Genomic DNA, 23380 nt, shown 5'->3' on the forward strand with positions numbered 1-23380 from the left:
CTTGTTAGCGTGGCAAGACTAGAGGGTCATGGGAGCAATTGGCTGCCAGTCTGCTCGTGCAGTGTGCCAGGAGCAGGACACAGAAATAATGTAGAACAAACAACTGCGTGTGTGCGAATATGTGTAGACACACACAAGTGCACACACACACACACAGATTAAGGGAGGGATCAGAGTAACTTCTGTTAGCTTTATCAGACAAAGCTTTCATTGGGCATCTGGGCCTCATTTGCTGCTCCTCACTGAGAGGCCTCGTCGTACCAGATATTTCAGCTAGATACCGACTAATTAGGGAATATCAGAGAGACTAAAAACAATATGTATAATTTAAGGCTGTTTATGCATAATAAGCTGGTTATAATTGAACTTGTTCCGTGGTGGCAGGCAGTCATCTCTATACGTACCAGCGGGGAACTGGAGCTAAACAGCTTTAATTGCAAGGATGCATTGAATCCATAACATGTCGAGGCTCAGTTTGTCTGATTATAAAAGTGCAAGAAGGGATCCAGATGCCAAAAATTGAAATTATAAATTTTTTTCCTGACTCTCTGATTCTCAGCACAGCATGTAAAGCCTTACAGTAGCCATAGCCTGCTGGTTATGTTCCTGTGCGCTTCATTATTGTCGTTGAGGTGGTGAAAAGTAACTTAGTATATTTACTCAAGTCCTGTAGTACAATTTAATGGCACTTCTATTTATATTTATACAGTACTTCTATACTTCTACTCCACCACATTTCATAGACAAATATTGCACTTGTACTGCTATCTGACATCTGTAGTTACTTTGCATATCATAGTTTTACATACAAATACAAATACAGATGTTAATGTGTCAACAAGTATAATTCAATAATATGATATATAGCTATAATATAATACTGGGATAGTAGCCATTCAGAATAATGATCAATATTAACGTACTTTTAAAGCTGCTGTAAGTGTTGTCGTCATTTTGGCTAACTTCCTGTCCGTTTTGCAGGTAGCTATCCCCTCCCTCCTTTCTTTCACCACATAGATGTGCAGCAGTAAGTGTGCAGGGATACCAAAAAATGTCCTTTCTCTTTTACTGCGTCATCCGAGGGAGGAGAGACATGGGTTACTGACCAAACACTATATAACAGTGATTACTGTTGGAAAAAACAGCTATTTCACACTTATTTTAATAAAAATATATTGCTTACAGCAGCTTTAAGTAAAACTTTCACCTAAGTATTTTATAATGTTTTATTACTCCTTTTATTTAAACCTGCAAAAACAGAATTTTTTGTCACTTGTGGGCAGAGATGAGCTGTGAACACAAACCTGTGATAGCTAACATTTTCCTATTATACACATCCAGCAGATATGTAGCATAAATTATCATTTATGTTGTGTCGTGTTTGCGTCCACCTCACGAATTTAAATTCAATATTCACTTTCCTTTAAGCTCTCTGGTCTCTACAAACTTTTGAGAAAAATATTCATCTCTTTAGCTAATTCAAGGTAAATGCTCCACTGTGTTCACCAGCTAACTTTGTCTGGCTGCAGTTTGGCGCAGGACAAAAAGCATACGGTGCGTTTTTAGAGGGTTTTATGGTGGAAACATCTGCCTGTGGTGGCTGGAAACAACTGCTGATGAGTTTCTGAGAGTGAACAAAAACCAAAAGTTGTGGGCTGAAAACCAAAACAAGAAGTTAAATGAAGAAGTTAAATGAAGCTATAAAGCCTCATAGAATTGGGGGGTAACTGCAGAGTCAGGTGATAACTCTGTGGGCTCACTACCATCCAGCCTGTTCATATTCAAGCAGTCACGTGATCTACTGTTGATGTAAAAATATCTATCCTAGACAGCTTTGAGTAAAGGTTCTCATTGCGTCTTTCACCACTCGTAGCTCTTCAAGTGTTGCAACAGCAGGTGTACTCCCTTATGCAATAAATTGAATTGAATTGGTGGTAATATATTACCAAGCCACATTCCAAACACTCCATCGGAAGTAAAATATCAGCCAGATGGATGACAAGCAGAACTCCTAATGTTCTGCTGAATGCAGAATACTTTTTATCTTCCTGAAACTTTTGTTTCTCCAGACTGTTCAGCTGTTCCTCTACTCCACTTTTATTTATTGTATGACAAGGCTGTTGACTCAATGATTGGCCAAGTACCATCATGATTATCGATGATCTGCAATACGTCGCTGACATCTTAGCCAAGAATGATTTTTAACGTACCAAATATAATACATAAATACTATATAGTTACCTCCCTTTCTTACTCTTCCTTTCCCATGAAATTCGGTCCAAAACATCTTGTGCCCTTCTGGTTTCACAGCCATGGTCGTAATAAAATCTCAGATTTTATTTTGTTTGTGTTTATCCTTGTTTTTTTTTCACTCTTCCACCAGTAAACAAAATTTATCTCACCCTGCTTATTGTATCCGCTCCTCCCACCTACACGTGTCACATGATGTGCCTAGCTGAACATAAGTGCCGGCGCCCACCTTTTTCTATACTTATCGGTGCCCACACATGCACAGCTGCGCCCATGCTGCCTATGAGCATTGTGGGTAAATAGTGATAAAACATTTCCCAGTGTGGCATTAAAGAAAAAGCTTTTCAGAAATCTGCTCTGTTAGACTTTATATGCTTAGCTCATAAAATCTATTTCCACGTCTCTTTGGGCCATGTTGAAATTACCCACGTCTTTATTTGAGTGTATTTGTTTTATATGTGTGAATATTGTGTCGTTTAGTTGTTTATGGGGCTTTTGCTCGCCAGGGTTGTTTATCACTGTATTTCTCAACCAAATGTGGGGCAAAAGCAAAACATGAGTCCAGTTTGTTCCAGGGAGAAGTAATGAGGTCTATGTGTCCATGCTGATGTACTTTTCTATACTTTTACTTCCTCATTATTCTCTGTTTTATGGATTGTTCTTTCCAGAAGTTTTATTTCAGCATATATTCAACATTGTGGTTACCGGCAGAGGTCAAATACACCATTTGGCGCTGGTCCTCAAACCCTGAAAGTCTAAATTGTGCCTTTGGATTACCATACATCAAAATAAATTCCCTCTGCACCCACCGCACGAGGCCTTGATCACAGAAGAGAGCTTCTTTTATCTGTAGCTCTCACACTTTTGGCCATGTTTCTGGTCCGCTGGTGAGCCTGGCCTGTACTTAGTGTGCCCGTTTTTACCAAACTGAGGGATATTTCATGCAGTTCTTCAGCCTCAGCCGACATTTATAGACAGAGGGGGACACTTTAATATGTTTGTCTATGTGTGTCGGCTGTGCCGTCACCGCTCCTCTGCCGCTTAACTCCTTCCATCTTTCTGCCGCTCTCCCATCCAGCGTTGGCTGGCAGTTTGCCCGGTGCTCGCCACTCAGCCTGAACAGCTTGTGTGTGTGTGTGTGTGTGTGTGTGTAAGAAAGTTCAGAAGGCACTTCTTTATGAAATACTGTACATCTTAAAGCAGCAACATAAAATACCTGACAGTCAGATATGCAGAAGGGCACTACATCAGAGGATCAGTTGATGTATGTTTTGGCTTGCTCTCCTGCAGCTATATGTAGCCGAGTAGCTCATTCTGGCTTGAAAAGCACAGTCTGCCCCAGATACGAGGCCATCCAGGATCCCATTCATTCTGGAGAGGCATCCTGACAAGTGCACTGAGTAGGTTGGTTGGCGTGTTTTGTTGACTTCCTGCAGCTCACTGAGCTCGGAGATCTTTGTGGTTTGGAACTAGTTAGATCTCGAAAAGGAGACGTCTCTGAATTGAATCAATGGTACGCCCTGTGAGTAAAACCAGTCGGCACAACTTTGCTGTGTTGTTCATGCGCTCCAGTGGTGACCATAGTTGGAACGCCATTGCATTTCCCAGCTCTCCTCTCTCCTGACACTAGCCCCTAGCCCTCCCGACCTCCCAACTTCCCCACCCCTTCCCCCTTTCTCCCCCGTCACCTCCCTTCGCTCTGAACCCCTGCTGCTTCAAAACATGGCCTCTCACCGGACCCTGCCCTCAACCCCCCACCCCCTCAATCTGACGGACATGGTACAGCCCGCCTACTGTACAGAAACGTAGAGTATTGGACAGATTGTGAGAACCCATCTGTATGTTAAGCCAATCAACAAATCAATGAATGAATCAATCGATCAGTCCATTGATTTCAGTCATAATCATTCGATTCTTGCAATCAAATTTAAAAGTGATAAGTTTATTTTTCTATCTTTTTTTTGAGTAGAGTCAAAGTAAGAAAAGCAGCCATGTTTGATTAAAACCTCGTCTCTGTTCTGCCATTTTGTTGATCCCCTTTTTGCCAGGACTCTCATCGCCTAGTTCTCTTAAGAAGCCGGGGAAATTCGATTTCAGCGCCCTGTCCTCCCAGACGAGGTCCCCCCGCATGGCGTTCACCCACCACCCACTGCCAATGCTGGCGGGAGTGAGACCAGGTGAGACCAACCCAGCTCCCGATCCCCCTGATCGCCCCCAACCCTTCCTCTTCCCCACCCTCACCATATCCTCCTACCCACCCCCCCACTTCTTCAGGGCCCCACCCCTTCCCCCTGGCGCACAGTTGGGAGCATTGTCTTTGGGAGATGAGAGTGGCTGGGAATTAAAACTTGGCAGGCACCTCTGCCTCCTCTTGGGACCTTGAAGGGTGCAGGTCAAGCTGGTGACGGAGCTTCTTGGGATTCTGGGTGTGGTGTGTGACTCTGTCTGTCTGGTGGCTGGTTGTAGTATCTATAAAGGTCACTTTCTTCTCCTAAGAATGGAAGACCAGGGGGTTGCTGCTGCCTCTTCTGCCACATCTCTTTACTTGATTGTAAAGTTCACGTACTTTGATCTCGGTTCCTCACGATCAAGTGTCATTTTCTTGACTCCTGGACGATCTTGTCATGTGTCACGACACACAAAAAGTTGCAAAAGCTGAAGACCTGGTCCAGACACATCTCAAAGACTCAACAGACGTTTTTAAATGTCTCAAATGCAACAAAACTAACCTCAAATGTCACATCTTTAACCAGAAGTATATATTAAAACATGGATAGACTGTAAATACTTTGCAATTTCAGGTGAAAGATTAATAAGTGATGACTCAACATGACCATTATATTTTGTTTTGATCACGTTTTGGTGGAATCTCTTGATGGACAAGTTGCAAGCAATGTTTATGGGACCTCTTAAATGCTCTTCGCCGACAATTAATTATAAACCTACATTACTTGTTACAGTGAATACTACTAGGCCTGTGAAAATAGCTTTGTAATGTAATTCATGGCTCTGAAGAGAGCTTTCCAAAGTGAATAAAATAACCCTAATGATGTCATATTGATGTCATCGGGGTTATCTCAGCTTGGGCTTGAAACTTTTAATTTTGACATGAAGCGTCATAAGCTGGAGGTTTGAGATTTGAAAGAGGCATTTAGGAGGCAGGGGGATTTATGAATCACACTTTTAAGTTGCATTATGGGAAATGAAGGATCCAGGTTTTTTGGAGCTTGGTCCATGACAACAACAACATGATTTTAACCGTGTCTTGAACCGTTGTCTTGTGAATCCCCCTTCTTCACGGAAGTACAATACTAAGTCACTAAGGGGCTCTTCATCTGTTCGGCATGGGTTTGATGAGGCCAACGGGACAAAGTGGGCAACACAACAGCACAATATCAACTGACATGATCAGAGCCTCATGTGGGTCTTGAGGTCCCATCTTTAAGATGTTTCCTGTGTCAGAATCTTGTTTTAAGGTGATGCTGATACCATCTTTACATGGTGCATATTCCTAAATTCATGTTTGTGTAATCAAATTACCACACAGCGGACCTAGAGCCTTGTAATATCCCAGAATAGTTATACGGTACACATTGCACAGAGTGAGAGGAGGAGGCCACAGCAAATTATTTTTGGGTATTTCCATTTCACTGGTTTCTATCTTCCTTCCTATCTTTTTTCACTTCTTCTTCCAAATTCTTATTGACTTGCTTTTCTTGACTGTGTGGGAACTTTGGATTGGATCTCAGTGTGGGTGCACAAGTCTTTATTCATGCTGGCAAGAGCAGGAAATATGGCTCTGAGTTGCTGTGTGAACCAGCTGATCCTCCACCAGGCTGAAACAAGCAGCTCGCGATAACATCAGATATCAAACAGAGCCGAAGGGGCTCCGACAATAAATCATCTCTTAATTTTATCACCGTGGCACAGATCAAAAAAGAGACTTCCTGTTCTTTTTGGAAAGTGCACGTCTGTGAATTCACCCAGTGAAGGAGCTCACTGGAGATAATTACCCATGTGCTGTAGGTCTGCAGCTAGGCTACATCAAAGACTTCTTAAGCCACCAAGCAGATGTGAAGCAATGAGGTTGACCGCCGTGTCATTAAACCCTCCTCCGTGGTTGTTGACAGGCCCTATGCCTGTTGAGATGTAACTACAGCAAATCCAATCTCCACAAGCACAGACACATATTCATATTCACGCTAAAATGTGCACACATACACAATATCCCATCCTTGTTGTGGCCGGCAGTTGTCATTTATACGGTTGTGATTTGTTTCTTTTTACACAAACTCTTATATTATGCAAGCTGCAGCTGGTCCAGCACTGGCGTGAAAGTGCTTACCACATCATGAGCGTTGTTGTTTTTCTGTGTGGAAGTTTAGATCCAAGGGGATTTAGGCGTTGGAGAAGTTGGGCTGAGGAGCTTGCAAGGGCTAGCCACGTGCAGTGGTGTGGTGGTTTTGGTACTTTTGTCCCTCCAGCAACATTCAGCCATGCCTCCTCTAGAGCAGTGATTCCCAACTCGAGGTACTTCATGGAAGATTGTGGAGTAGCTGAACTAATTTGAAAAAACATAAATCATAATTTTCATCCATCCTTCCGTTAGCTAAACCTACATATCATTTAGGGTCATGGGGCACTGGAGCTGACACTGGGTACAGTCTAGACAGGTCGCCTGTCAATCATAGGGCCAACACACAGAGACATCCATTAACACTCAAACCCACAACCACTCATTCTCATGGAGAAAACCTGTGCAGGGACAGGGGGAAAATGCAAACTCTACACATAAAGGCTGACAATGAGTTGACAGCGCTAGCCACCCACCAACATTTTATTAGAAAAATATACATGTACATATAATGAGTCAGCTGTATACTCAAATACTTAAGTGAATGTATGAGTTAATGGTTGAAATAGTTGGCTAAAAGTAATGAATTGAAATAAATAGCTAGAGGCAGTGGATAAACAGTTGAAAGAACAGCAGCTAAGAAAAACAGAAAGACGGCTAAATGTCATGGATGAATGGTGACAAAGCCACAATGGTTAAAAGATTGAAAGAGGTAGCTGAAATTGATAAATGGTTGAAATAGTTAGCTAACAGTGATGATTAAAAGATTGAAATGGTTAGCTAAAAGTAGGCTAATGGATAAATGGTTGAAACACTCAGTTTCTGCCACTCCAAGTAGTAGTACAAATGCAAACTTGACCAAACAGACTCAAAGTTAAATTGTTAAATTAAATTGTATGAAAATTGATTTAATTTTTGTACAATCAATAGTGTTTAAAAAAACGTCTAATTGAAAATCAATTCAAAGGAACAGCTTTGGATGATGGGTAGTGGTGTTGATAAAGGGGTAGCTGAGTTCATCTGACAGGGTTTTGGGTACACCAGACAAAAAAGGGTTGGGAACTACTACTCTAGAAACAGAGGGTAGGGGTGTAGGGATTCCCTCTGATCCTGTCTCCCCCCACAATCACCACCACCCCACCCCATCCTATCCCCAACCCACCCCCATACCCCCAGAGTGTTTGGCCTTCACCCAGTCTCTAATGGGATTAGTAGGGGACTAATAGAAGCAGGGAGACAGCTCCACTGGGGAGCAGGCAAGCCTGGCATGGGAGCAAGGTGTTGCTGGGCTCAGAGGCATAGGCCCCTGTCTGGGGGGTAATGCAGCGGGTTTGGCACACACATGAAGTACACTCACACACACACAATGTATAAGATGCAAGCACCAAAGAGTGTTGGCAGCCCAATGTGGGCAGCTGGGGGGCCTGGATGGGATGGGGTGGGTGTCAGACTGGCACAGCTAAGAGGAGAACAGGTTTCTAATACAAATCAAGCAGATTTAGTAATGGATATAGGTCTGACAGAGAGGGCTTTGTGTTTGGTGGTAGGGCTCAACCAACTGCTCCCCTCAATACCCCAAAACGTATATTCAGCTCTGTTGGGTCCGAGTTCCTCTATTTTCCTCTTTTGTAAAACAAAACAAGGAATGCTTTTTTTAAAGCTTATTAGCGGCCGAACACTGAGATATTTTGCGTCCCCACACCTGTCGTACGCGCACACATAGATATCTTCAGATAAGAGGCTCCAAAGCCCATTAACAGAAAACCATCAACTTAGACATACAAGTGTGAACGTACAAATTAGTTCTGTCATAGAAACAAAATGAGTCAGATAAAAAAAAACGGCTTTACCGTCAGTTGATGCCAAATTGCATCAACGCCAATGAATCACACCCTCAAAACAGCACACAGGCGTGTAGGCATTAAGACCGGCTAATTTAAGACAGTACTCAATGATCTCTTTGTGCTTTTTCCTTTTACATGCTCTTTGGATCTGATTTTAAAATATAACGCATGCATCTTTTGAATTTGCACACATTCAGATGAGTGCAGGGTTCGTCCAAGTCTGTATTCAGTTCACTTAGATTGTCATAAAGTGTTTGTGATTTAGCACATATGAATGCAATGTGTGTGTAAATCTCCTCCATAAAGCTGTATAGATTTACTGGAGTGATCATAAAACATTATGAGCAATGCCCATAATGGCTATTAACTCGCAATCAGCTTTTCTTGGAAAAACAACGCTTCTTTCATGTTCGACATTTTAAAACCAGATTAAAACTTGATCGTTTCCATTCATGACGTGATGGCCTATTGTTGCTATCATTCATTAATCACTCAATACATCTCTTCCGTCTGTAAGAACGTGTAGAAATTCAATGGTTCATGTCTCCCTCTCGCTCTCTGCATCTGTCTCCACTTGTGTTCATCTAATACAAATGTCTCTGTTGGCAGGGAGTCCCCGTGCTTCAGCCTCGGCCCTGCACTTCCCGTCTCCCTCCATCATCCAGCAGTCTAGCCCCTACTTCACCCACCCAACCATCCGCTACCACCACCACCCTGGACAGGACCCCCTGAAGGAATTTGTGCAGTTTGTCTGTGCTGATGGTTCGGGGCAGGCCGCCGGACAGGTAAGACTCGCCGCCAGAGAGGAGAACACTGTTACTCTAATGAAATGTGCCATTTATGCGAGTGTTAGCAATTATAAAATACTAACAGACCACTGATATTAGAAAAATAAAGAAGTATGCTATTAGAAAGATTTGTGTATGGAAGCACAAAAAGGCCAAAACACTAATAAACATTTTTATACACAACTGGATACCTAATTGTGATATTTAACAACCACTGAATACTTTGAAAACCATCCGTCTGCTTCATGTGGTTTGATTTTACTCTTTAACAGTTTCAGAAGGTTTCAAGTTTCAAAAACCTTTCTGATCTACAAATTCAGAGAAAAATTCCATTGTCCAAGTTTTCGAATCACTCATCAAAGTTACTACTAAAAGCTAATACTTTTTTTTTTCTTAGATCATGTGACTGAATTGCATTTCTGTAACCTGATAAGACAACGAGGTCCAACCGATTTCTTGAAGCTTGATTGATCCTTAATAGCCAGGATGTTAAATGCTGTGTAAATATAACCAAACGAATTTAAGTGACCTGATTTATTTTTAATTTTTTTTACATGGCTTGAAATTTACAACTGAATTTTGAAACTTCAGACAAGTTTTTTTTAAATACTACGTTACATTATTATATTACAAATATTACATATTTACATTTTCTAAATTTGTAAAGCCTTACAAAAGTTGGAACCAAATTTTGAAATTTTACGACATGAAGGTAACTTCTGTCATTTTTTAAAGAGGGAATTCAAACCACATAAAGTCAGAAAGATAGATTTAAGTATTTTAGTGAGGTGAACACTTACATTACAAAATTAGGTATTCAGTTGCTCATGAAACTCAAATTATTCTGGCCTGTTTTTGCTTCCGTATACGTGCCTGTTCTATAAAAGCAGCTGTATTGAGCACTTTGTTTGCATTGCTCTAAAATGTAATATTTTCTAATTATATGAATATCATTACATTCAGTGGACTGTGCTTTTTTCTTGGTGTTGTATTTCTATGTACAATATAGAGAAATACACAGAAATGCTCACCACAGCAACACAAGTGAACACACTAGACATCTGTTTACTCAGTTAGTCAACAAATCTTTGTATTGTCTTGTCAATGTCATTTTGCCGTTTGCTGTTTCAGACCCCGACGTTCCTTCTCCTCCCCCTTTTTATTTTGTTTTTTGCTCCACCCAACCCCTCAAAAATTACAACCATCAGCACGAGGGTGAATCAGTCACGGCACACTTCAGTCAAGCATACCCGTCCTGTGTTGTGTCATCGTGTTTCTGTTTTCATCTCTAGCTGTTACGATTTTAGTTGGAGTTTGGTTGTTTGGTGCTGGTATCGTTGGTGGTGTTGTGCTTGTGTAGACGAGTATTCTCCCATGGTTTTTGATTTCTTGCCATCTTCTGGACGAACCCAGTCAATAATTTGCTCACTCCCCTCCTCCACAACTCCTCCACCCACCACGGACCACCCCTGTGGAACCTCTCACCTCAAGCTCCAGCTCCCACTTCTATCAAACCCTGTGGTGATTATTATTTCTCACACCTCCATAAAAGATGCCGTCCACATATATCATTCCTTTGGTTGTTGTTTCCCACCACCTCCTCTCCCTCCTTCCACCATCGCCTCCCCCCCTCCCCCTCCGTCATGGATATTTTTTTGGACCTGGCCTCCCGAGCTGCGTCCTCTGTTCATCCCGTGTCTGCGGATTGTCGCATGTCGCCCTCCTGACCCTATTTGTGTTGTCTGCAGCCAAACGGGAGCGGCCAGAGCAAAATGCCAGGCTCCTTCTTGCTGCCTCCACCTCCCCCAGTGGCCCGCCCAGTGCCCCTCCCCATGCCCGACTCTAAACCCAACAGCACGCCCCCTGATGGCGGACTCTCCTCGCCCGCATCTCCGTGTAAGTGACCCCGCAGAGACTGTTCTCAAAACCAAACCAACAAGAACAAAAAAAAAAAATCTGAAAATCCCAACCCTCTCCAGTGAAAAGACCCCTGCCATTGTTCTTCCAACTTCGTGCCATCATTGTTCCTGTGTATCCAACATCTCACCTCCCTTAACCCTTGGAAGGCTATGGAAGCAAGCATACTGTGGAGCTCAGTAGAGTAGATCAAGGCCACCAGTGATCTGGTGAGAAATATCTTTCTTAATGGACTTCTGTGGTGCTCATCAAGGTTCTTGTTAGGCCCCCCCAACAGTCTTAGAGCCCATTCTGCGTTGTCTGGTGTGGAAGCTGCAACACCAACCCAGTTCTTCTCCTAGATCCTCTTTTCTTGCCCTGCTGGACTCATTAGCAAAACTTATTTAAAAAAAAACTTTTGATCATTAATTGATTCTTACTTGCGACGAGCACAAATTTAGGGCAGTTAATTTATGTGGACTCCAAACATTCCAGTAGAAATTGGGACATTAGTGGACATTTTTTATTCATTATCAGTTGAGCTGATTTCAACTTCTTGGCTGTATTTTTTATTTAATTTTTTGTCTGGTGCTTGTTTAGCCGAATAGTGTGTGTTTCTAAGGTGAAGGGTGATGTCAGTCCAACCGTGGGGCTTTTCTCACGATGCATTTGTCTTCCTCACCTGTGATAGGAGGGGCACTGGATGGAGCACTTTAATTTTTTTTGTTTTTAGCTTTCCTTCAAATTAGTGTTTGCGTTTTACCCCCCAGTCAGCGTCTCAAAGTCTTTTATGTCTTATGTATGTTATTCCAATTCTTAGAAAACAGTATATGTACTGTATATGTCCATACACATAAACCTCCAAATTCTCTTTTCTCTCTGTCTCTCTCCTCCTTGTCCTTCCTCCCCTTTCCTCAACACACATGCATATGACAGCCCATACACTGCATCTTGAATCCCTCAGTAGGATTCAGATGCTGGAGTCCGTAGGGTACCTCAAACTGCCCTAAATTTGTCAAAGACTTTGATGCCAGTGGGTTTTAACTGTCCCTGACTGATCCTCAACGTCAAGATCCTGGTGTGCCCATTCACTTCAACTGAGTTTATCAACGGGACTTAATCACTCAGGGAGATCTAAGTTTGCATACCAGATTTTGGCAGGCATCTCTGTGGAGTTTTAGTGACCTCAATGAAATACAGCAGTACTTTCTGTAGTTCTTAGTGAGTTTATCTTTCTTTTATTTTTATTTATTCAACAAAAGTGATGAAGTAGGTTTACTGTATTGTAGTACAAGCAAAGAGGTAGCTTGACATTTTTGGAAATACACTTATTCGCTTTCTGGGTTACCACTCTTGAGTATAAAGCTACTGCCAGCAGCTGCTTAGCTAAGCTTAGCTTAGCATAAAGAGTGGAAATGGGTGGAAATGGCTAACCTGGCTAGGGTAAAGCTAACAGAATCCATCTACCAGCACCTGTAGAACGCACTAATTAACACGTTTTATCTGTTATATCTTTGTGCTAAGCTGAACTAACACGAAGCTAACAATAGCAATTGTTTTCTGTAAGGATTAAGCAGTTGCTTTAGAGTTGCTTGTAGTTGATTTTTGTTAGCTTTGGACAGAGCCAGGCCAGCCTCCCAGTTTTAGTGTTTTGCTTTCAAGGGAAGAGTTTTAGGCTACCTCTCTTGAATATGAAGCTACAGCTAGCAGCCACTTAGCTTAGCCTAGCATAACGGCTGGAAACAGGGGAAACAGCTAGTCTGGCGCTGTCAAATGTAACAAAATCCACCTACAAGCACCTGTAGAACTCACTAATTAACATTTGTGCTAAGCTAAGCTAACGGGCTGCAAGCAGTAGCTTCATATTTACAGTACAAACATGAGTGGTATCAATCTTCTCATCTAACATTAAGTAAGAAAGTGAATATGCATATATCCCAGAATGTAACTATTGCTTTTACATGTTAATGGACCAGCTGTCTTTGTGTATGCACTGATGGCCTTTTTTGTTCTTCTTCTGTTTCTTTAGCATACTCCACGCCAGGCGCCACAGCTCCCAACAGGTTTGTCGGCATCGGATCACGGGACAACAACTTTCTGAACATCCCGCAGCAGACGCAGGTAGGACTCTGGGATATACTGGCGGTCCGTCTCTGTGTGTTAAAGTGAGGCAGAAACTCATCTGTTTCGACTGTGATTACCGGTCAGACTCTGGAAACTTATTAACTGTGTGGATGTACGCCAAAGTATTTCTTATTCCCTCACTCCCTGAAACCTGCTGCTGGGTTTCCTCTCACACCATCCCACAGCACACCAGCAGTGTGCATTTGTATATCTGTATTTTACAGTACGTGTGTGGTTTACCATATGTGCTCAACTGTTTATTTGGCACATATGGAGCCAACCCTTCAGGCAGCAGGCCTTCTCCCTCGCTGCCTTTTTCACTCCCTCTTCTTGCTCGCTCTCCTCTGTCTTCTTGCTGAACCCCACTTCTCTTCTTCACTTTCTCCCTCTTTTTTAGCTTTGTCCCTCTCCGCTCTCCTCCCTCTCTCTTATTAATTTTCTCTGCCTTGTACTTTCTTCCTCTTTCACCTTCTTCGTTCCTTCCCTTCACCACTCTGCGCCTCATTCATATGCCTCCTCCATTACCACAGTACTTTTCTCATTAGTGTCCAACCACACCCACCTGGAGCCAGCTCAGCGCTGCTCCTCAACACATGGAAACCATCTGAAACTGCTCGGCTGATCCCCTCCCTTGTTTCTCTGCCCTCTGTTCTCTTACTTTTCCCATTCCTGATCCTCTCTGCCTCGCTGCTCGTTATACTCAACTCTTTATTTCCCCTTCACCTCTTTCTCACTCAAATCTTTATCTTCTTAAGTACTTTGTCAGTTTTTCAGACTTCTTTGTTACTTTTGTACCTTTACGCTGAATTATCTAACTTCACTTTGAATGATTCTCTTATTTATTATTTTTTACCTTGGTAAGACATTATGTGGCCAAAGTAAGTGGACACACCCACATCACATCCATATGTGATTTCTGAACATTTCGTTCCAAAATCACAGGCATTGCCGTGCGCAGCTCACTGCCATAACAGCCTCCAGTCCTCTGGTCTTAGGCTTTCCACCAGATTTCTGACCTTGGCCGCAGGGATTTGCTCCCATTCAGCCTCAAGAGCATTATAAAGGGGTCGGTCACGGACTCAGAGAAGTTCCAGTTCATCTCAAAGGTGCTGGATGGGGTTGAGGTCAGAGTTCTGTCCAGGCCAGACCAAACTGGGAAAACCATTTCTTCCCGTGCACAGGGGCGTTGTTATGTTAAAACGGGACAGGGTCCTCCCCAAACAGTTTTTTTTGACTAAAATATAACTGAATGCTACGACATTAAGACTTCTTTTCACTGGAGCAAGGAGGCCTCAACCAAACCATAACAGCCCTACACCAAAAGTAATAAAAGTATATGTTGAAGGGTATCTGCATACTTACTGCCATGTAGCGTGTCTCCATATAGTTTTCTTAAACAGCTCATTGATGTTCACTACTGAGTGGGACATAATGTCATAAAGTATGGTTTTACTTTCCATGGCTGAACCAAAACACACAGCATTAGCTGTTTGCATCTGCCTCTCGGAAAAATGAAACAAGAAGATTAACGATCCACTAAAAAAGTGATTGATTGCGAGACAAAGAGCATGTCAGAAGTGTGCATGTGGTGACTGCAAGACAGGCTCTCACACTGACAACAGTGGACTCCATGTGCCCTCTAGTGGCAGACGTGAGGCACTGCAACCAGAGGAGAAGGGAAACAAGATACCAACGGGGCAGGAAAAGTGGGGAGATGGAGGGAACTGAGCGAACCTTATAGAAGTCACGTCCCGGGCGTCTCGTTACCCCCAGCAACCAGACATGATGTCATAGCCAGTTGATCTTGAATTTGAGAAGGGGTTGGTTGGGGGGGGGGGGGACAGGAAAGAAAAGAGGGTGGTCACTGTCTGCTGCCAAGGATTTAGTGGGAGTGTTCATGGGAGATAGATGGATTGTGTGTGTGTGTGTGTGTGTGTGTGTGTGTGTGTGTGTGTGTGTGTGTGTGTGTGTGTGTGTGTTTGTAAGAGCAAGAGCATACACATAAGGAGAGAGAGGGAGAGTAACTAAGAAGGGAGAAGTCACAATGCCCAAGGCCTGCTGGGACAGTGCCCAGGGGAGTAGGGTAGCTGAGAAGTGCAGGAGGCAGAAGGGGGGTATTCATGCGACCTGTTAGAGTCAAACAAAACAAAAGGCTGCTTCCCTGGAGGCTCCGAGTAGTTTCCAAGGCTTGACTTGTAGAATGTTGGCGCACTGGCTGCGACGGTGCCAGATCCTGCAGGCCAAGCAGGGCAGCCAACAACAGCGACGGTGACCCATTTCTGCTCCCTGCTCACGCTGAGTGGGAGAAACCCAACGTGAAGATGGTGTAAGTGACAGGGAGCGCCAGACTGCTCTCCCCCTGCTGCTGCTTGGCCATTAGTAGCCATTCACTGCTCGGCCAAATCCAAGACATACCGTACTTGACTCCAGAAATGGACAGAATTGATGGTAATGGCTGGGCTGGTGGCCCAGTTGACTGTTCTGTCACTAACTCTATTGAAGAGCTGTAGGAACCTCTAGTGGCCAAAAAGTCAACACAGTGTACAGAGTCAACAGTATAACTGTTTGGGTCAGAGATGTTCAGATACAATTTTTGTCCTTTGCGATACCAATTCCAACACCTGAACTTTGCTTATCGGCTGCTACCGAGTACAGATCGGATGGTCAGACCGCCCACCACTTCGGTCCAGACTGAAATATCTTGGCAGCTATTTAGTAGATTGCCTTTCAATCTTGTCCAGATGTTCATGTTCCCCAGAGGGTGAATCTGACTCTTCTCCAGCACCACCATGAAATTGACATTTGTTGTTCGGTGTGAAATATCTCACCACTTTTTGGCTGGATTGCAGTGATATTCATTGTCCTTAGCGGATAAAGTCTAGCAATGTTTGTAATCCGTCATAATCAAGTTCCAATTTGCGATGGCTGTGGTTTGTTTTTAGTGGTAATTGGCAAACCTCTTGTATTGTATTAGATTGTACAGATGTACAGATTGCAGAGTGGAGATTGCATATACAGCTACACAGTAGGTCTTTGGTACTTATGATTTAAAACAGGAGTTTCATGTCCATTCGAGCCTTGGAAGTGCTTCAACTGCCAGTCACCAGAATTGCCAAATTGTAGTCTTTTCAGCTGTATTAAGATGCAGCGTTTCACCTGGTTTTGGCAAGTGGTTGGGGTGTCCTGCTCCAAGAAAATTTTCATTTTTCAATTAAAAAAAAAAGATGCATTTTACATTCAACAGTGCTATGGGTGGTGCCCCTAAGCCTTAAACAATAGGGAAAACCCTGAAGGTTTTTTGTTATTTTGTCCACTTCTTGTTTGTGCACATGTACACACATTGTACACACATTGACTGTTTTTGACACTAACCTCATTCTCCACCCCTTCTTCTCCCTTTGTCTTTTGCAGTCTTGGTTCCTCTGACAAGATCTGTGCACAAACCAGCAACTAGAATTCTTTCTTTACAATCGGAAATAGAAAAACAGAGAAACAACCCGCAGGATAGTAACTGTCCTCCAACCAACCCACCGACCGGCCCTGACAGTACGTCTCACCTGATCCAAAATATAACCGAGCAACGCAGGAAATTACAGCAGCATTACGCTTTTTTAGAGGAACTCTGGACTCATTTACCCAGTCAGAGGGAGGACCCGTTTCAAGCAAAGATGGATAGATGGAAAGATGAATGGATGGACGAGTGGATGCCAGGATAAAGAAGGGGTTAGGGGACAAACGGCAGCGAGCAGGCATCTCTCCTGAAACCTACAGAACCAGCACAACACGACAGCAACACAAGAGGAACCTAAGGATGAAAAAAGCGGTCAACTTCTGCTACTTCGTGAGGATGCATTGTGTAATGAATGGCTAAGAAAATCAACTTGTCCAACAAAATCAGGTTTCCACGACACAGATTTAACATTTAAGCTACAAAGCTTCACCCACAATGAATCCACAGCCTGATCAAAGCAAAGACTATTTGATTTCCAATGAAAGCTGCAGTCCATGCTCCTGTGATGTCTGTCATCACCCAAAACGTGTTCAAATTGACCAATGTTTCTCTCTCTCCGAATGACCATTGAGTCCCTTTTTACCCTACTACTAACTCGAGAGAGACCATGCCAAAACATATCTTGATTAAGGGTTGCACTAGAAGCTGAATCAATTAACACTAATCCTAACGATGTGCACTATTTACCTACAAGGCATGGGAGGTAAACCAGACTTGCCTATTAAGAGTTTTAAAGAGGAAAAAACCAAGGTACAAGAAGCCTTCACGTGTCCTTGACCCCCATCGTTCAGTTCGACAAATCATTGGCCTCCGCTCATTCTCACATCTCCCCGCACAACACACACAATCTGTGCCATTACCACAGCATGTATGTACAACGGAGAAAACACACACACATACTCACACACACACACACACACACACACAGTCGCCCAGTCAGACCTTTTAGATTGTAGTATTCATAGGTGGTGGTGTTGTGTTATTGTATTTTCATTTTACATGCACACAGTAAGCCCAGTGAACCTATTCAATTAGATATCCAAGCATCACACACACTCACTGATGATCCCAGTGTGAGTGCATCATTACTGACAGTTTCCACGACTGTAGACAGCAGCTATTGGTTCCCCCTTTGCCCTCTTGTAATGTAGATGAATGATTTTGTTATCTCTTGTGTGTTCGCTTATCTGAATTTATTCCTTTTGGATTTGTACTATTTTATAATTGTTTTGTATTTGAATGACAGCACCTTATGGAGAAAAACACGGTAGGAAGTGGGATGGTAAAGCGGCGTAGACAGGGTGGTTAGCTTACCTGGATCAAACAGTACATGCCAAAACGTAAAGGAAGAGTTCGACATTTTGCAGAATACACTTATTTGCTCTCTTACTGAGTTAGATGAGAGGACTGAGACAACTCTCATGTTTGCACGTTAAATATGAGGCTGCCATGAGCAGCCGGTTAGCTTAGCTTAGCATAAAGGCAGAAAACGGGGAGGAAACGGCTAGCCTGGTCTGTCTGAAGGTAACACAAGTCGCAAACCAGCGTTTAGCTAGTTAGCTCAGGCTGGGGGCTGCTTCCCTAGCTGTTTCTCCAAAGGCAACCTCTGATGCTGAGAACTGAAGCTAATACAAATCCCCATAAGACAGCAGAAATAAACAAAACAGTTTTGGCCTCTAAAGTTAATTTAGCTAATTTCTCCTTTCATGAAAACTGCGTGGGGACTAGATTTTTTATATAAATTGCTAATTTACATTATATTCAGGCCTAAAGTTATTTAAAATTAAGAGCATAGTGACAGCTCCTTGTTAGCTGTCTAGCTAGCTGTCAGCAACCAGCACTTCCAAGATGGTGGCAGCTGGAGCTACCACACTGAACTTCAAAGAAACCTAAGGATGAGATCATGGAGACTAGGTCTTGTTCAGTTTTCTCTCTTTCTGCTAAGCTAAGCTAAGCTAAGCTAATCAGCTGCTAGCTGTAGCTTCCTGTTAACCATACAGACATGAGAGTGGTAACAATCTTTTTTGTCTAACTCTCAGCTGGAGAGCGAATAAGCTTATTTCCCAAAATATCAAACTTGGACATGGTTTGCTCGCCACACACTGTGCTTTAAGACCACACAATGCAGGGTTTTGACAATCACAGGAAGCCAATTTTCTGGGAACTTACCTGCTGAACCATTCAGGTCAACAAAAAGCTAACCGCGTGTATGATTTGACCCGGGTACAGCTGGTAACTGGTGGTGATACATGAGGAGGGAAGGTTGCTGAAGATGGGACCCAGAGTAAAAGAGAGAGTAGCTCTTCTTTCTGTCTCCCTAAAGTTTACCCTGTTGTTTACACTCCCAGACGGGCCGCTGCTCCAAGAGCAGAGCGAGCCACACTGTGGAGCAAAATGAATATGTGACATATCTGGCTTGTTTCGGAGAGGGAATGAGGGCCTCTAAGGCCGGCAGTAGGAGGATCACCCATGTGCCCAGTTTTGTTTTGGTGCACACGATATGGTAAAGGTTTCAAAGGTTATCTCCCCCAACACACACATACACACACACACCAGCACTCCCCTCTAGCTATTGTGAATCGATGAGCCCTTAACGATCAAAAATGCACTAAAACAATCACGCCAGCCAACCTTGAGAGTTTCTTTTTCGGTAAGATTTACAGTATTGACCACCACTTAATGTTTCAAAATCAGTGGATGTGTCGCTGGGATGGAAACACACTCGTAGAGCACAGATTGCCACTTCTTAAACACACGGACTTATAAAGACCACTCACTATTATGCACACACATCCCCTGTGCCCGACTGAATTCAAAGGGAAGTCTTAAAAATAGACAATCTGAGGAGGCCTTTATGCTTTTAATCATTTTATATCTTTAGCCCACACATATTCTGACCGATTCAGTTATTTCCTGTTCAAAAATTCACACCACCCATCCAACCTCACAAAATAACTGGACTGCCTGGCCACGTTCTTCACTGCAGGGAAACACAACATAGTTGGCCAACAGACTGGCGACCATCTCATCAGCTTCGTAGAGAGAAACTAGCTCTGCTGAGTAAGACGTTAAGACGATGGCTAAGGTGATTTCTTTTCTAATCTATGGAAGTGCCTCTGTATTCCCATTATGCAATTTGTCAAACATGAATTCAGGTTCTTTTTCTCACATATAAGCTATAGTGAATGATGAAAAATTTATGTCAGGAGAGGGAAAAAAAAAAAACGGTGACAGCTCACTAGATAATCGCAAGCATCTTTATATATAATACACATATATATTTATAGATATATACATTTTTTTATTTGCAAGATAAGCTCTGTGGCAGTCTAGTTATTTTTTGAAGCATGGCGTACATCGCACAGTCATAGGATGCATCTCAAAAACCGCTGATTAGAGCTAAAGTACCAGTCTCTAAGCCCACTCTCGCGTTAAATGACGGAACCGAAAATCCATGGCAAACAACAATAGACACATAGACAGTGATGATGATGTAGTCGAGGGTAAAAAAAACAAAAGAACAGATTAGGTTTTGTTGTTTTCTTTCTTGTTTTTGATGGGAAGTATTGTTCTTGAAACTAAATGATGTATGTTGATTGAGCCATGTGCAATGCCTTGGTAGAGGAATTGTGTTTGTTTGTTAGCGATTGTTTGAGGGTGTCACGAGAAAAGAGGGAAAACCCTCTGAGGTTTTTTTTTTTGTTTTTCATGTCCACATGCTCTGGGACTCTAAATACGAGGGCGGCGATTATAAAAAAAATCCCAGTCTTTGTAAGTAAGTTTGGGGAAATTGTTTTTAATTTCCTTTTGTGTTTTGTTTTTTTCCTTTTATCGCTTTTTTTAAGAAGAAAAATCTTCATTTCTAACCATTTGTTTTCAGAATGTGGGAGGGCTGAAGGAACAATTTTGCAACTCATAAAATATATATCACTATGAAAACTGGTGCTTTCGTAAAAGAATAAAGTACATTCAATCTCTATTATACATAAATAATAATAAACAAAATTAAGTGTTATCATAAAAAGCAAATTTTAGGAAAACATGCATTATTCTATTTCTCTTTTTTTTTTGTATTTACCGAGGGGGGAGGGGTTCATTGTATGAAAAGGTTGTCGTGACAAAAGGCATTTTTCCCCTCCAACCTTTCCGCCATAGCAGAGGAACAGTCGTAGGAAGAAAAAACACGCTTTTTCCAGACTGTATCCAACACAAGTGATCCTAATGTGGGACAAAGACAAGATCTTCCCCGATTTGGGAGATGCACAAGTACGGATTCCCTTTTCAAAAGAGAGAAAACACGACCACGAGTGGTGATTCTGATTGGGTGTTTAAATGTCGAGTTGGTTCAGCGAGAGGGAAGTAGTGACCTCTGCCTGCTCAGCTGGTCTGCTGTCATCAATTCAAGTGAACCCCACCCCCTTCCCCATCCCCTCCTCCCCCCCCGAATCCTCCCCCATCTCCCACTGTAAATGATTATAAATATTTGTTTGGTGATGTAGTGTTATAGACTCAGAGCATCTTAAAGGTTGTCCCTAAAAAGTGCCTTTTGTTCACAGATTCCATCTTGTAATCCTGAGTGCCCATCTCAAAAGAAAAAAAACGTCCCCTCCTTCGTACTTCTATATCTTTCTCTTCCTCTTCTTCGAGCTTTTTAAAGCAGTATACATAGTACTAAAGGAAATTGGTGTGATTTAGTTCCTCTTTTTATTGTTGAATAATTAAGAAAAGCATAAAAAAAAGCCAAAAAAAAAAAAAAAGGATATTTTCTGTCTTGCTTCTCTTCCTCTGTATCTTGTCTTCTGTCTATCTTGGACACTGGAGTAGTCTGTAGCCGCGTAACCCTCTCCTTCCTTCTCCTTCCCTCTCCCCTCCCCTCCCTCCCCTCTCCTCCTCCTCCTCTCCTTTCTCCCTTTTCTCTGAACGGCGGGGTTTCAAAAAGAAAAGAAAAAAAAAAAAAAAAAGAATACGCAAAGATTTTTTTGTCTGAGCAGAATGCAGTTAGCTCACATGTTATTCTTGTCTGTACGCTTCACATTGTATTACCATACCCATCTTCTTCAGCTTCTCCATTCAACAGCTAATGTAAGTGAACAAGTTACACCACGGGGCTCTGGGCTGTGCTGAGGACTGGGGCCGGGTCACGGGAGAAGTGAGGGGTCAAATCAACCCCCCGGCGGAGGGAGAGAAGCACTCGCGGGGAACTTTGTTTTTTCGGGCGAGGGCGAGGGTATATGACCAGTAGGACTGCTAGTGTAGGCAGGTTTGTTTGTAATCCTTGTTTCTATCTATTTATTTTTTTTATAATTGAATTTGGATTTGCTTTTTGATTCTTTTTTTTTTTGTCATTGTTACTATGTGTCTTAGGCAGCAGGTAAGATGCTGCGTTGAGACTCTTCAATTATGCACCTTTTTCAGTGGTTGAATGAGACCAGCTATTTAAAAATTTTAAAAAAAATGGAAAAAAATACAACTGAAAATGACTCGAAGCACCTTATAAGCGGACTGGTTCCACAGCACGGTGACTGAAAGGCTCAGATTTAGCACAATCATAAGAGATGTTACACATTGCTTCACAATATCGTATTGACTCACCGCCATTTGAAATCGCAAGTGTTCGATAAGACACGCTGACCAAAGTGATATGGTTCCAAAACTAAACTCCAAGACTTTTGGTGACTCGTAAAGAAAGCACCTTGAAAAATTCCACCAGCAAAATCAAGTGATTACAGATTTTTGTCCTGCAAAAAAAACAAAAAAAAAATACACAATATATGCAACTTTTTTTTTATTTTCCTTCATCAAGCAAATGAAGCCAGCAGCAGTATTATCAATCAAGCCTTGACAAGTGAAAGCGCCACAGTTGAGAAGCCATATCAGAGACGAACAGGTTGCAGGGAGCAGTGCGTGTGCGTGTGCGTGTGCGTGTGCGTGTGCGTGTATGTGTGCGTGCGTGTATGTGTGTGAGGAAGTCCACAGTTTCCGCTCCTGCACCGTTCAAAGAGCCCAGTCGGACCCTGTGGCCGAACCGTCCGCCCATTACTTTCCTTTGTTTGTTTTTAACACGTTTCGTAGGATGCTGGGCTGTGGTTAGTGATCTGTAGACTGAGCCCCCCTGGCCAGCCTAACCCCTCGCCTCTGGCCTGCAACACACCTCCCGCTGCGAGTGCTCCTCCTCCTCCTCCTCCTTCTCCTCCTCCTCTTCCTCCCTCAGAGCAGTGTCCCATATCCTCAGACACACACCCCCAGAGCCCATGGTGAAATGCATGTGTTAATTACAGTTTCTTTTCCATAATAATAATAAAAAACAGTTTGAAAAGAGCAACCCCTTTACTTGATTGAATAAAAGGATGTTCTTGACTGTATCCTGCCTATCTGTCTGTGATTATTGTGTCATTTCAGTGGTGTCTCTCAAACATGCCCATCGTCCAGGGGCTATAGTAAAAATCTTGAATTTAAAATGCAAAAAATGGGCGCTGTGACTGATATATAACTATATTTTACATAATTAGGTTGTTAATACTGATGCATCTACATGTGAGAAGCATTCTACCATTGTAGCTTGTGAGTTGTAGCAACTTTTAACTACATTGTTTACAGTTAGGTTTAGTGACAT

General features: G+C 42.6%; 1 protein-coding gene across 19 annotated transcripts in view; it reads left to right on the forward strand.

The window, feature by feature from the left end:
* The window catches only part of nfixb (nuclear factor I/Xb), a gene marked incomplete at its 3' end in the record, with an annotated part of 159184 nt that extends 136055 nt beyond the window's left edge, over positions 1-23129 (forward strand). For 11 of the 19 annotated variants that reach the window (XM_084370906.1, XM_084370907.1, XM_084370909.1 and 8 more), the window contains 5 exons: positions 4299-4427; positions 9058-9233; positions 10985-11132; positions 13162-13253; positions 16668-23129. In XM_084370906.1, coding sequence (XP_084227032.1) covers positions 4299-4427; positions 9058-9233; positions 10985-11132; positions 13162-13253; positions 16668-16682 — 560 coding nt within the window. The remainder of the gene's footprint in view (positions 1-4298; positions 4428-9057; positions 9234-10984; positions 11133-13161; positions 13254-16667) is intronic. The other 8 variants (XM_084370897.1, XM_084370901.1, XM_084370900.1 and 5 more) reach the window with 3 other exon arrangements.
* Positions 23130-23380: the final 251 nt, after the last annotated feature.

Source organism: Pagrus pagrus (genome assembly GCF_965226575.1).
Source record: "Pagrus pagrus genome assembly, chromosome: 13".
Lineage (NCBI taxonomy): Eukaryota > Metazoa > Chordata > Actinopteri > Spariformes > Sparidae > Pagrus > Pagrus pagrus.